This window comes from Rhopilema esculentum, chromosome 5 (genome assembly GCF_057945365.1).
Source record: "Rhopilema esculentum isolate cy_ngs chromosome 5, ASM5794536v1, whole genome shotgun sequence".
Taxonomy (NCBI): domain Eukaryota; kingdom Metazoa; phylum Cnidaria; class Scyphozoa; order Rhizostomeae; family Rhizostomatidae; genus Rhopilema; species Rhopilema esculentum.
The window spans coordinates 2,857,002-2,870,022 of NC_142819.1; the positions used below are offsets into that span (position 1 = coordinate 2,857,002).

The 13,021-nt window shown below is 35.1% G+C and overlaps 1 protein-coding gene across 1 annotated transcript; it reads left to right on the forward strand.

Moving 5' to 3' along the window:
• The first annotated feature begins 54 nt into the window (after nucleotides 1-54).
• LOC135689656 (uncharacterized) lies at nucleotides 55-13,016 on the forward strand. Its single transcript, XM_089116322.1, has 14 exons — nucleotides 55-701; nucleotides 1,291-1,412; nucleotides 1,928-1,954; nucleotides 2,476-2,547; nucleotides 2,936-3,007; nucleotides 4,983-5,018; nucleotides 5,587-5,661; nucleotides 6,188-6,226; nucleotides 6,863-6,998; nucleotides 8,065-8,270; nucleotides 8,582-8,638; nucleotides 9,284-9,511; nucleotides 9,752-9,812; nucleotides 10,021-13,016. The coding sequence occupies exons 2-14, from the start codon at nucleotides 1,326-1,328 to the stop codon at nucleotides 10,107-10,109; spliced, it is 1,185 nt and encodes a 394-aa protein (XP_088972448.1). The 5' UTR covers nucleotides 55-701; nucleotides 1,291-1,325; the 3' UTR covers nucleotides 10,110-13,016.
• The last annotated feature ends 5 nt before the right edge of the window (nucleotides 13,017-13,021 follow it).

The following is a 13,021-nucleotide window of genomic DNA, read 5'->3' on the forward strand; positions in this document are numbered from 1 at the left end:
CTCACACGTTATAAGACAACCTGAAGTTGGACTGTGGAGAGCAAAAGTTTTTCCTTTCGACCCTGCCCACCCAACCCATGCCTATGTATTTTCTGGTTTTTACATGCATGTTAACTTTCTACTTCTTTTCTTCGTGCATAAGTTCATGGCCGTATGGCTTGCAACTTTTGCGTGAACAAGGTGTTGCTAGTCGGCGGAAGAAGGCCATTTTTTCTTCGTCACAACCTAATAATGGTCCAAATTATGAGAGAACGCCATGACTGACAATGCTAAAACATTCTGAGGACAATATTACCCTTACCCTAACGGTTTATGTTTGGTAAATATTAAAGACCTATTTTTTCAAGACTTTCTGTTAAATACTCTTGCGCAACCGGCATGCTTGTGCAAACTGAAAACAAGTTTTCAAACTTAGTTTGTAATTCACGTTAAAGATTATTATACATACACACATGCTTAGCGGTAGTTTTCTTGAGAAATTGACTGTTTTCGCAACAGCATTTAAAGAGTTTTTTATCTGTTATTGGCGGATATTGGTCGCCAACCTGTAAGGGAGCTTATGGTCAGCATTTTCCTGGGTTGATGATGATTACGAGGCTGCTCTCTCCCGCCAAAATGTTGACGTGAGCTACTAAATAAAATAGGCATCGATTTCATGCATCTGCAAGGAAGCTAAAAAAGTGTTACCTAGCAGCTTTATGGTTACTGTTTGATCAGCTATTTGCAATAAATAATTGCTATTTTTAAGCTCTTTCAAGCCAATATGTAAGTTGGTTTCATAAAGAACATAAACTGGCCTCCTAGTGCTTGTAATTTCGCACCTCTGTGTGTGGTTACATAGATAAGGATAGGGTTTGGGTACGTATCGGCGTCCAAGAGGTGCGAAACTGCATTGATTATGATTATGCACGTTGATTTTTAATGACATTTTTTAATTCTTCTAAGTTTCTGCAGAAGAAGGCAAGTGAGGTCTTCATACTACTGTGTTTTTGCCACGCCCATAAATAATTTCGCGAAAATATATGGGGAGTGAAGCTATCATATTTTGCAAGGAGTGTTGTAGTTTCTCTGTTTTCTAGATTTTAAAATCATGGCAAACCCCAGTCTGGTAAGTTTCAAAATATTTCATTGCAGTATTTCACTGTGATGTTCAAGTCATGTTTGATAGGATTAAACCTGCCCCATTTCTTTTTGCTTTAATTTTTTATTGAGAACCTAGTTCAAATGCAATGCAAACAGGATTGTTTTTGTGTAGAATTCAGAAATTGTTCAAAAATTATCATTTTCTAGAGCATAAGGTCACCAAGTATATGTTCTTGCATTAGATGATGGGTGACATCAAACTGGATTCTGAGGCTAATTCACTTAAGCAAGGGAAGTTTTCAAAGCTTTTAAAGGACAATGTCATTGAGGTGAGAAAATCTAGATATCTAGTTTTGATTTATTGATTTACAAACCACTGTTTCTCACAAACATTTGGGAATCATCTGTATATCTGCAAATACTAGAACTGGTTTTATCAACCACCCTTCTGCTCAATGTACTTGTATGTCCAACTGCTTTATACAAGAAGCAGTTATTTAGATTCTCCCAACTCTGTGAAATTCCATCACTGCAATGGCAGGTTTCTAGCTTTTACTGTAATTCTCTGAGCACAATTTCCTTTTTCTTGGCATTTGCTAATTAGTCAAGTTTCCAAGAAATATATATATATCCATTTGAAATTGATCATTTTACATATAATTTGATAATATTCACTTTTGTTTCTTTTCAGTTGAATTTCCAATAAGAATGCAACTTTGGATAAAATAATTTGATAAAATATAAATTCCCTACAGATCTTAACAATTTTAATGCAGCACTATTACTGGATGGCCAATATTTTACTAAAACAGTCCACTGTATAGACAAACAATTTTTGTTGTAGGCACTAGAGGAGTTAAGGCTTAAAAGGGTAAGTAGAAAGCCATGTTTTAGATTATTTTACAACATTTTACTTTTTCCTGCAATGTTAACTTTACTGTAACTCCTTTGTACTATTTTTTCTATCTTTAAATACTGAGCAATATGTTATTTATAATTTCTTTAATGTAACGCTAAAAACTACATTTTGCTACAAAATTTTTTTACCTGTGGTTTTCCTGCCTCATTTTACTTTGTGAATGAAAAAATACTACCTGTCTCTTTTTCACTCCTAATTTCTCTATTCCAAAAGTACACAGGCACAAAAATTAGCATTTTTACCATCATGAGATGGGACTATTCTTCATTGCCATTGACATTGGCATTGACAAATGTTGGTTGTGAAGTTGTAAGGTTCCTTAATAAGCTTTATAATGACCCTCACACCTTCTATAAAGGAAATCTTAGCACCAATTTGTTTTTCTTCAATTTTAACCAAGATGTTATTCATTGATTCAAAGATTTGTAATCAGCAGTTAGTAATTGCTTACAGGCATTTTTTCTGATGTACAGAAACTTGAAGAAGAAAATGCCAACAGAATCAACAAATTACTGAAAGAAAAATTTGACCTATGTCATGAAAAGGTAAGAAATCTACACATATATATAAGTCTAACTGTTCAGGTAATAGCATGTATAAAAACACACATTTCCCTAATGCGCCTTCCAAAAACCTCACATCTAACTTTCTCCTTATGTTTATTACTTATAATTAATTCTAATTGCTGGATGCTATAAAATCAAATACATCCAATAGTTGTCTTCATTTTCTTTTTCAAATTCCATCATGATTTTACACAAAAATTTTGATGCTTTAGGTTGAAAACCAGATGAGATTGATAAATCAATTGTATTTTAACTAACAAAAATATGATTAATAATAGTTAATAAAATTAAAAATAATTTTATCATGTATCTCCAATCCATCATGTTTCAAAATCTCAGTGAAATAATTTCTCAATTTATATTTAAGGACGAATTGCATTATAAGTATGAGAAAAAGATTGAAGAACTGGTTCACAAATTAGCCGATTCTGAGAGGAATGTAGGTTTTCTATGCTTGTTCAATTTTAGCAAATTATATCTTCATCAAGCTGTATTATTTTTTATGTTGGGGGTTTTAACAAGCAGTTTAACTTGAGTAATTCTAACATCATGTTCCTAATTTAACATTGTCTTATGTTTCTAACTTTGAAGCTGTGATCAAATTTGCTCATCGATTGAATGACAACCACACCAGTGCCAGTCTTTCCTGGGGAAGGCATGGGATCACACTCACATGCGTTGGTACACGCCTCCCCACACTCGGAAGTGCGTTTTACCGCACGCCTGTTGTACAATTATTCGTTTGTGTTCATCAAAGCACAGGAAACTAATAAGATGACAAAAATGGCTTTGAATCGAGTTATTTACTATGTTAAACCTTCAGTGCTTCCACTTTTTACTTGATCAGTTTCCCGAAAATATCCTTCTATTTGCTTAAAATTCCTTCCAAAATGGACAAAAATTCTTCTGATTTCCCCATTACTTGATTTATATAGATTAATTGCCTTCACTCGTTATTTTCGCTTTCAACTTACTCAATAAATTGTTCCTGGCGTTGCCTTGAGCACACGAGCTTCTTTAACTTGTTTTCTTCTGTCTAGTTTCAAACTTTTCCTTGTTTAGTTTCGAAACTTTCCCTTGTTGAGTTTCGAAACTTTTCGTTACAACATTGAAGTTGCCAAGTCAGTTTACTAGCCACATTTGCATAAACCTCGAAGCACTTCCAATGTGATTTGCCTGCTTACTGACTGACAACACTATTTTCTTATTTATAAATCAGAAATGTTATCCCAATCTCTTAGAGAATCTTTGTTTATTCTTTCTAATTTATAATTCCTTTCCTTTTTCTTCCAATCGGCTAAAATTTCCGAAGAAAATGATAACTTCTTCCAAGTGGAAGCACTGTTAAATTGAGGGCTGTAAAGTTCTTCATCATCTCCTCTCTGCATCAAGGCTCGCTAGGCAGAGCACATCTTTTTACCGTCTGATTAGAGATGGAATGTGTTTTTTATGGCTATTTCAATGTCGAAGACGAAGTATTGGAAAAGCTGTTTCAATGCACGACAACTGCCCAGCACAAAGTCTGCTCACCATAAACTCCGATCTTTGGGCCCGCTTGCCAAAGGCTAAAACACACCTTGATAAGTTCCCAACCTTTTTATTCAAACACTAATAACATTACATGATCGCCTCCTGGACACATCTTTCTGATAAAAATAAATGAAAGGTAAAAACCTGACACACACTACTTTCAATGTTTCTTCCAGCCTACCTTGCTTTAGTTAAAACCACATAACCAGTTAAGACGTTTTTTTGTTAAAGTTGTGTGAGAACTGATGTAATGAGTTGAGAAATGAGGTCTTATGGCTCTATATACAATGCAACTGAACTTTTGTAGAAATCATACAGAAGATCCAATCACACATATAATCGTTCTTATCCTGGGATAAAGCCTCTTTACTTTATAGGCAGTCAAGTGGGGAAGATCTTTGTTTGTTAGAATTGTTATGAGTTTGTGTCAAACAGCTTTGTGTTGTTGAACTTCATTGCACTCACTAGATTCCTAAATTCTCCTTGCACCCATTGAGCAAGTATTTTCTGCACAAAATATGATTTTTTAGCTTTTAATTGTTCAGTCTGTGCTGGAACACAAATTGTAGTAGCATTTCATAGTGAAGGGACACCAATTTTAATTCTTATTTAGACGATGGCACATTTTTTATTCAGATATTTAGAGATATATTTCTGTATTGACTGATATCTGAAAAGTAGAAAAATTCATCAGGAAAACTTTGCGTGAAATGTCTTACAAGTCTTACTTAATTATCGTACATTACAAATATTTTGCCTCTCTTAAAGCTTTTCTTGTAATTTCTGTATTTGATTGGCAAAGAAGCTTCTCGTTCCTCTTTAACTTTTTATATGCCCTACCCTTCTAAACAATTATAAACATATTCTAAATTATTTTAATCAAGCTGCAAGAAACTTCAGAAAAACTAGGAAGTTTAGAGGTAATGCATTACATTATATTTTGTCATATTTTATGTTGATTTTTATACATTTTTCTTCATTATTACTTTGAATAATGCTTGTTAACTAACAAAATATATGATGTATCACCTACAGTGTTATCTTTTTTTATTTCTATTTCTCATTTTTTAATGTATCTAATTGCTCTTTTGCTTTCGTAAGCGACTTGAATTTGTCTACATATTTTTTTTGTTATCAAGGATTCTTACCAAATTTTCGTTTTCTTTATTGGAATTGTAGTTTTTTGTTTTTCCTTTTGTGGAGTGGGAGACTTATATCCTTATATAGTGAAGTCCTTGAAACATTGTTGAGACCTCACCCTTTTTTGTAGAAATGTTCCTGCTAAATACCGGGTGTCATTTTCTCTCAGGAAAATTTTATAAAATAGGACAAACCCTCGTCTAGTTCATTTTATATAGACCATGTTTTTGCAAGAGTTTGAGGTAATTGCCTGCTTCCCCATTTCGCCTTTGGTAATGTTACCATCGTTATGCCATTTAATTGCTCTTTCGTGTGTGTTTTGACCTTTAATTTGATTTTTTATCGCAGAAAAGAAAAACAGCTCATCAACAGTGTGAAAATGAAGGAATGAAGATCTTGAAAGAAGAAGTTATTGCTCTTCAGGTCCCATTGAAAATCATTTCAACTTTCTCCGTTTGTATTTCGGGAATGGATTGAAGTATACCCTTTCACGCAGTAGGATGTGCATAGCCAAATTGGTTTCTTGGGCGTTGTTAAGCTTTTTATTACAAACAACATTCATCACATTTATTTTATTTTTTTGAGTATGAAGAGCACGCATTCTTTCACCTAACAAGGATAAAATTGTTTGTAAGCAATTTTTGTGGTACAGAATTCAGAACTGGATTGAAAACAGCAAACATTTTGAGCAAATTGAAGACAGTTAAATTATTATTCATGGGTCTCAAGCTATCTTTTATCTATCAAGGTTTTAGCTATCAAGGAAATATTTAGTTGTTGGGTGCTTAACCGCCACTGACAGTATATTAATGGAAAGAACTTTTCAGGAATGGCAGAAGAGACAGTTTTCTCTAGGTTAAAGTAATGACAAATAAAAACAAACAATTCCATCACTTCACATTTATGCTTTTCTTTTGATGGTATAAAGTGGTTCTCTTTGTCTATGCAGCTGGCTAAGCACAACCTTGAAAAGAAATGGAAGGAACAGGTATGTACGACAGAAGAAAACCGAAATTCCTTTTCTGGTAGAATCAGTCCAACGTCAGCTTCTTCATTATCGCCAGTATCAAAAGTATGGGAACACAAACGTCATATTGTAACCAGCCCCCTCTTGCTCGTTTAACCAAAGGTTATTCTGAGATAAAACATTTGCAAGCTACGACGGAAGACAGCAAATGATTATCTCTTTCAGGGCCCACGCCTCTGATCCTAAACTGGAGGGGGCAGCAGTGTAATGAAAGCTTCCTCTTACTCTCTCTAACCCCAATTGTGACAAACATTTTGCTAACTCTGTTTTACTTATGGACTTTGGCTCAATTCGTTTGTTGTCATCTTTCATCTATTTATCTATTCTTAAAACTGTTTGAGCTGACTTTAATCTTTTTTCATGAAAAAGTGGGAAGGCCATGGCCCTCTATGGCTACCCCTGTGATGCGGGCACATTCTTTACAATTCTTTACTTTAAAAATTAGCAAGAATAACTAGAAATATAAGTAACTGTACGTTCTCAAATATCTAATATCATCTAAAAGACGGACTTTTCTCTTTGCTTGTAAATCATCCCTAATGCATTTCTAGAAATGCTGCCAATGTTTATGATTTGATTGTGTTTATTATCTTTTAGGAGTGTCACTATGACATGCAGACAGCTGCGAAGGAAAGTCTGATGCACCAATTCAGTGCTCTGCAAGATAAAATCAAAAGTGTGGAGGAGCACAGAGATCAGATTCGATCTGAACTGATGAAGCTAGAATCTGCAGGTTTGACAATTGCTGAAATTATAATATACAGTATACAGTCTTAAGTGTCGAAATGACTGAGTACCTCGATGGTATTGATTGAAGTATCTGAGCCCTTTCAACAGAAACGATTTAAACTCACCCATTCCTTCGATTCGAATGAACAGAAGATAAATCGATGATTCGATGATTCAAGTATTCATGAACAGAGATAAATCGAAAACCCTCCACGTATGCTTTTTATTGTTCTTAGCGCACTCCAGTTATAGAACTCCTTTTGGCGTGATATTACTATTGGAACCAGAGCTAATTTTCAGAAAGTATTTTGAAATAGGAAATGAGGCCTGTAGGATGCGAATTTCATAAGATCCGATTGGTCAAACTCAAAAACAGGGTACCTTTTATTTCTTAATTATCTCTTTACCTCTTATCTCTTTACCTTTTATTTCTTAATTATCTCCTCCTGTTACTCTCTATCTCCACCTGGATATAAATTTTCATTCACCGTCTAGCCCTTTTTCGCTGTTTAATATGAGAACAGGCGAAATTTACTTAATTTATTAATTCGCACAGGAGTGCAAGCCGTTTAATCACGTGACCTTTTCTCATTTTGGAATCGAGGTTAATGGCACTCTTGTCTTTCCAAGGCTAATCTGAATATTCTACAGTAGGGCCACTGGCTGTCCACGTAGCGGGCGTCGAAGGGGGACTAGTAATTTATAATGTGCTATTTTCCAACTTCTCCATCTATGGTTCTTGAAACGTTTGAAGCCGAAAACAATATCTTATCGTATATTGAAATTATCAAAATTCTAGAAATATTCTGTACTTTAATAGGAAATGGTTGATCGATTTTAATTATCTGTAGTCATATCAAAAAAAACTTAGCCATTTTGCAGTAATGTCTGAATAATTGTACTTTTTTGGGGTTTCTTTACAGTTGGAATGTATGGCCAATTACCACATCTTTACGTTTAATTTCTCTTCTAAGCATATCCTTTTTGCTTATTTTTCCAGTACTTTTTCTATGACTTATATTGCTCTTACGTATTTCCAAAAAGTCTAACGGAATCATATTCCCACATAGTCCAAAAGGCAAGCCTCTTCCAAAATCGAATTCTACGAATAAACAACCATCAACAATGCAGTCTGGAGGAAAGCAGGGCCAAACTTGCCAAAGCATTTGATGAAATAACGAAGCACAAAACCATAATAAACAAGATGGCCGCTCGTTTTACTATGACCAGCCAAGCAGAGTCTGTACCAGCACAAAATTCGACAGAGCCGAAACATGTATGCATATTAATGCTGGCAAAAGAAGCTTTTATTTTTTGTATTCATTACAAGATGATACCACAGGGAGCATGAGAATACATTGCAGATCTGTGGCTTCGTGAATGAACGAAACATGATTAATAAACATATTTAGCATAATCTACATATAACAAAAATGAAAACGAAGATAATACAGAGGTGCGAGGAACAGAGGAAATTTTGCAGAATTGACTCGAAGAGACATACTGTTTCACCAATCTTTAGGCATGCATTGTTGCATTAGTTTGGTATATCATTTGCTTTTCGTTATAACCTCTCTTCTCTTCAAGGATTTATTGAAAGCGAAGCTTGAAGAACAGGTCGATCATCTTAGAAAAGAAAATGAGGTGTGTCATTCAAACCGAATTATGTTACTTGTAAGATGGAATCACCTTGATGCCATGATTTCAGCTAATCTAATATACTTTCAAAATCTAGACAGAGGATGTATGTATGATCTCGTATGCACAGAAAATTGCTTGCCTTCCAGAGTAGAAATTGCTAGGTAGCGTATGTTTTGCATTGTTCAAAAAGGGATAAGTTACAAGAATATTTTATACAGTACAATCTATTAAATGATAATTCAAAGCTCGTTTAGTGGAGATTTTGCAACATTTGGATTGACTTTACTTGTTGGAATGGTTTATAGAATCATGTGGGCAGATTGTTGTCATTTAAGCGCTTAGAACAAGGGCCTCTCTTTGCGATTTTATCCACCAGTTGTATTTTTTGAATTTGTCTTCGTTGCATGCAGCAAGAGACCACAGTAAACAGTAGCGATATCAGATCATTGCACCTGTTTATACAAGATAATCTACATACAAACCTTATTTCCAATCCTATAATCCCTTTTTGAAAATTTTCAGCTTAAAATGTAGCTATCTGGAATTCTCCAATTATCTGTCCTTCTCCAATTCTGGATTGTTCAAATCTGTTCGAAAAGTTTCATCTTCCTCTGTCATCGATTTATTTGAATCTGCTTCTTTTTACAGAGGCTGTTAGAAGAATTGTCTAAGCAAACAGCTCTAGTGAGGCAACTAAGTGAGCGGATTACCTCGATGTCAAATTCAGAAATGGGCTTGCAATTTGAAATCGATGATCTGAGCGCCGAAAACCTCAAGTTGAAGGATTCCTTGCAAACAAAACGAGAACTTGCTGACAAAGAAATTCAGACGAAAGAAGTCGATTTAGACACTGAAATGTCCCAGCCCATTGAAAAAGTAAGTGGAATTTTTCTTCACAGTTGGTTTTACCTAATACTTCTTTGCTTCATTGCGTTCCATTTTAAAATATTATAACTGTATAATCCACGAAATATCTAGCTTATAGAAATTAAAAGCAAACAGTTCTAAACATCAATTATTTATTATTTGCTTTTCTTAACTAATTTCTTTTCTTTCCTGGTAGATTGACTTCTGTTGATACTATATTAGAATCTTAACTCAGCTTATTTTTTGTAGGATAATGAGCCAAATTTTACTTCAGAAACAAATCCTGATGATGCCGAAATTCAAAGCCCAGGTATGAGAAATTAGTATTCATTTTACATAACTGCAAGAATGGTTTGCATATATAGCTATCTCCTATTCAACTACCATCTGATCTGGTCGGTACTAACTACTCCTTGCTATTCTACAGTTGCTATATTTCGTTGGCATTTATCTTATTTTTGCATTGCTGTGCATTTCCAGATCTTGTATGAATAACACCTGATCACATTTTATTTCAGCTGAGATGATCGAAGCTGTAATTGACAATAGCAGCTTGGTTGAAGAGTCTGTAGCAAAAAAAGAAGCAGAAAGTGGGACAGCTTCATAATGTCATTGTTTTTAAATTTGTTCAACGTCATATTTTTTCGTTTCTTTGCTGGCCGTTAGCAACCTTTACCATTCTTTAAGAGCCAGGATTTAGTTTCTCTAAGTATATTTTGAGGTACCCTGGGTACCAGACTCACTATATATGAAATAAAATAGAGAGTCTGGTCTAGTGCGCCCCATTCTCGTTCTGGTGCGCTGATATTAACCAATCAGGAGCGAGTGTACAGATTTCTGTACGTTCAAAGGTCACAGCGAAACAATAAACTTAGCTCTGGTGTAAAACATTGAACAGAACAGAACATAAATAAATGCTAGCGACCGCAACGATTGAGTTTGAAGATGCTGTTAAAACTGTACTCAAAGAATATTTTCCGCATGTTGTGGAACTGAACACAGAGCAGCATTGAAAGCCTTGTTTGTAGAGAGAAGAGACACTTCGCCATATTGCCAACTGGCTTTGGAAAGTCTCTGATATTTCAGGATGTGCCTCTCGTTGCAAAGAAATTAGGCCTTGTAGTGAATGCAGTAGATAAGAAACACCGCAAGGCGCCGAGAACAAACAACAACAAACACAGTAAATCAGTTATAGCTAATATTTCGCCTGGCATACGGGGCTTCGCTTGTCGCTGTGGTGACCTTCCAACGTGATGATTCTAACCGCCCCGGTGTCCAAGCGCGCTGCCTTCACAGTGAGGAAGTAGACTTTGAAAGTACACACAATTTATGAGGAAAATTACAAAAGACTTATTTTAAGTTGTATACGAAATTTGATAATGATTAACATTTAATAACTGCATTGTGCTAACTTTAATTTCATGCTTCGCACATGTTTTTGCTGCCAAATGGCGTTTTAAACCTGATTTGATTGTTATCTTGAGGCAGAAAAATCTATTACCACTGTATTAAAAATGTCGACTTTCAAGAACTTAATAAAACACATTTGCTTTAAGATTTCCCAAAACTCCTCTGACTACTGAGTTTCTTTGTTATTTATCTGACAGTCTTGTTTCACAGGCCTAGTCTGTTAAATAGACTTCAGTTCTTTCAAGTAAGTTCACCAGAACGAGAATGGGGCGCACTAGACCAGACTCTATTATTTTATATAGTGAGTCTGGTACCCAGGTACCCAGGGTAATCTTGAGGAAACAAAGCCACATTTTGAGCAGGTTATTGCTACATTCAGTTTTTAAAGGCCGTCTTTCAACTTGGATTCTCCACCTTTTCTAAATAGAACCTTTAAACTTTTTGGCTCTTATTAATGCAAATCACTTGAACAGCATATGTGGATATCACTATGGTCAATTAAAATTGCGATGACATAGTTGCAAATTTTAACAGGATTTATAAAAAATTAACTGAGCGAAGATTTGCCCGAGTAACAGGACCAGAGCAGGACTCGGAACTGTGATCACAGCCAATGTGCGTGTTTTATTTACCAACAAATGGTGGTATAGCAAAGACGTACAGCGTCGCTGATTGTGGCTGGCCTATAATCAAATGTTCAAATAGACATGCTCAAGTGTAGCTTGGGCAATCAGATGCGACAACAGGACTGTAACCAGTTTTACAAGTTAAGGAAGATCTGTACATGAAAGATCTGTAGACTGTAATAACCTACTAACAAAAATTAAGTGCCGTATTTGCAGGGTTGTACCCCCCAAAAGCAATCCCTTGTACACATTTGGTAACCCAAAAGCTTTTCATCTTCTAGAATTTCTTGAAGACATTTTACGCTCTACCTTTGGTGGCAAGTCTGAGTTTTGAATTTCATGGCTCTTTTTAACCATTTTGACCAGGCAGTTGTAAAATTAACTGAGCTTGTTAAATTCGATCACTTACAAGCGTTGTTTGTTATAAAATGGACACTCTAGGATTTTATCCCTGTCTAGAAAGTTTCAGCAAAATATGCATATCCTTTGAAAATACGGAGACAACCCTACTGCTTGTTCTGGATTATCTGCTAGAGGTGAGACCCCTGAAAGACACACTCATTTCTAAGATACAAAAAGTCACCCACCGCCTAAGATATATAGCTACGGCCCAGACATTCCAAATTAGATTTCAGAACAAAAAATGGATAGCCCATTGCTTTAAATGATCAAATAAGTTGTTCTTCAATTTTATTTGATTAATCTAAAAATGATTTGCATGGTGTTATCTTTGCGAGGAAATTTTCGAGTCATTGACTGTATATTTGCTTCAACACATCACTTTCTAGTTTTTGTGTCGATTCTTCCAATTTGAATCCGTTATTTGAATCCGGTAAATAGGTAACTATTTGAAACTGTTGCGCATTTAAGCACATGCTTGGACTGAATAATGGGTTGACATAACCTATCAAAGAAGTAAACATCAAAGCGTCCAAAGACATTAAAGCTAGGCAGTTCATAACGTTCACTTATTAACTCTTTAATTTGAGGCACGCTTCTTTCATGAAGAATTTCTAAAGATACTTTAAGAAACACTTTTATCATTTAATTAATGATATATGAGAACTGAGTGTTACTCGTAGATTTTTGCTACCAAAGTACCAAAGTATTTGTTTCGTTTCATTTCAGTTGATAACGTTTATTTTCCACAAAACGACTGTCGTCTTACTGTTATAAAGCGAACAATATTGACCCGGAGGGCTGGGTGGAGGGAGCTGTAGCCCCTTCACTTGTTTGCTGAAGCATGTTGTGGCATTAAAGATAATGGTCGAAAAACTACCATAAAGGTTTACAAATTTGTCTAGAGCCTAAAAAATGTGCTCCGGCGTCCCTGCTTTTGGACCATATATGTACAATTATACGTTAATGTTTGTCGTTATGAAGTTCTTACGTTTTGCTTCACAAATGTGTAAAATGTTTAGTTGAGTGTAAAGCCAAACAGGAAATGTCTTCAGTAATTATAAGTATTTATAGTGATGTCATC

Excerpts from the sequence above, each read along its gene's own strand:
- LOC135689656 (XM_089116322.1), top strand. The coding sequence starts at position 1,326 with ATGATGGGTGACATCAAACTGGATTCTGAGGCTAATTCACTTAAGCAA. Across the intron at positions 1,955-2,475 it reads AGGAGTTAAGGCTTAAAAGG|AAACTTGAAGAAGAAAATGC; the intron begins GTAAGTAGAAAG and ends TCTGATGTACAG. Across the intron at positions 9,813-10,020 it reads TGCCGAAATTCAAAGCCCAG|CTGAGATGATCGAAGCTGTA; the intron begins GTATGAGAAATT and ends ATTTTATTTCAG.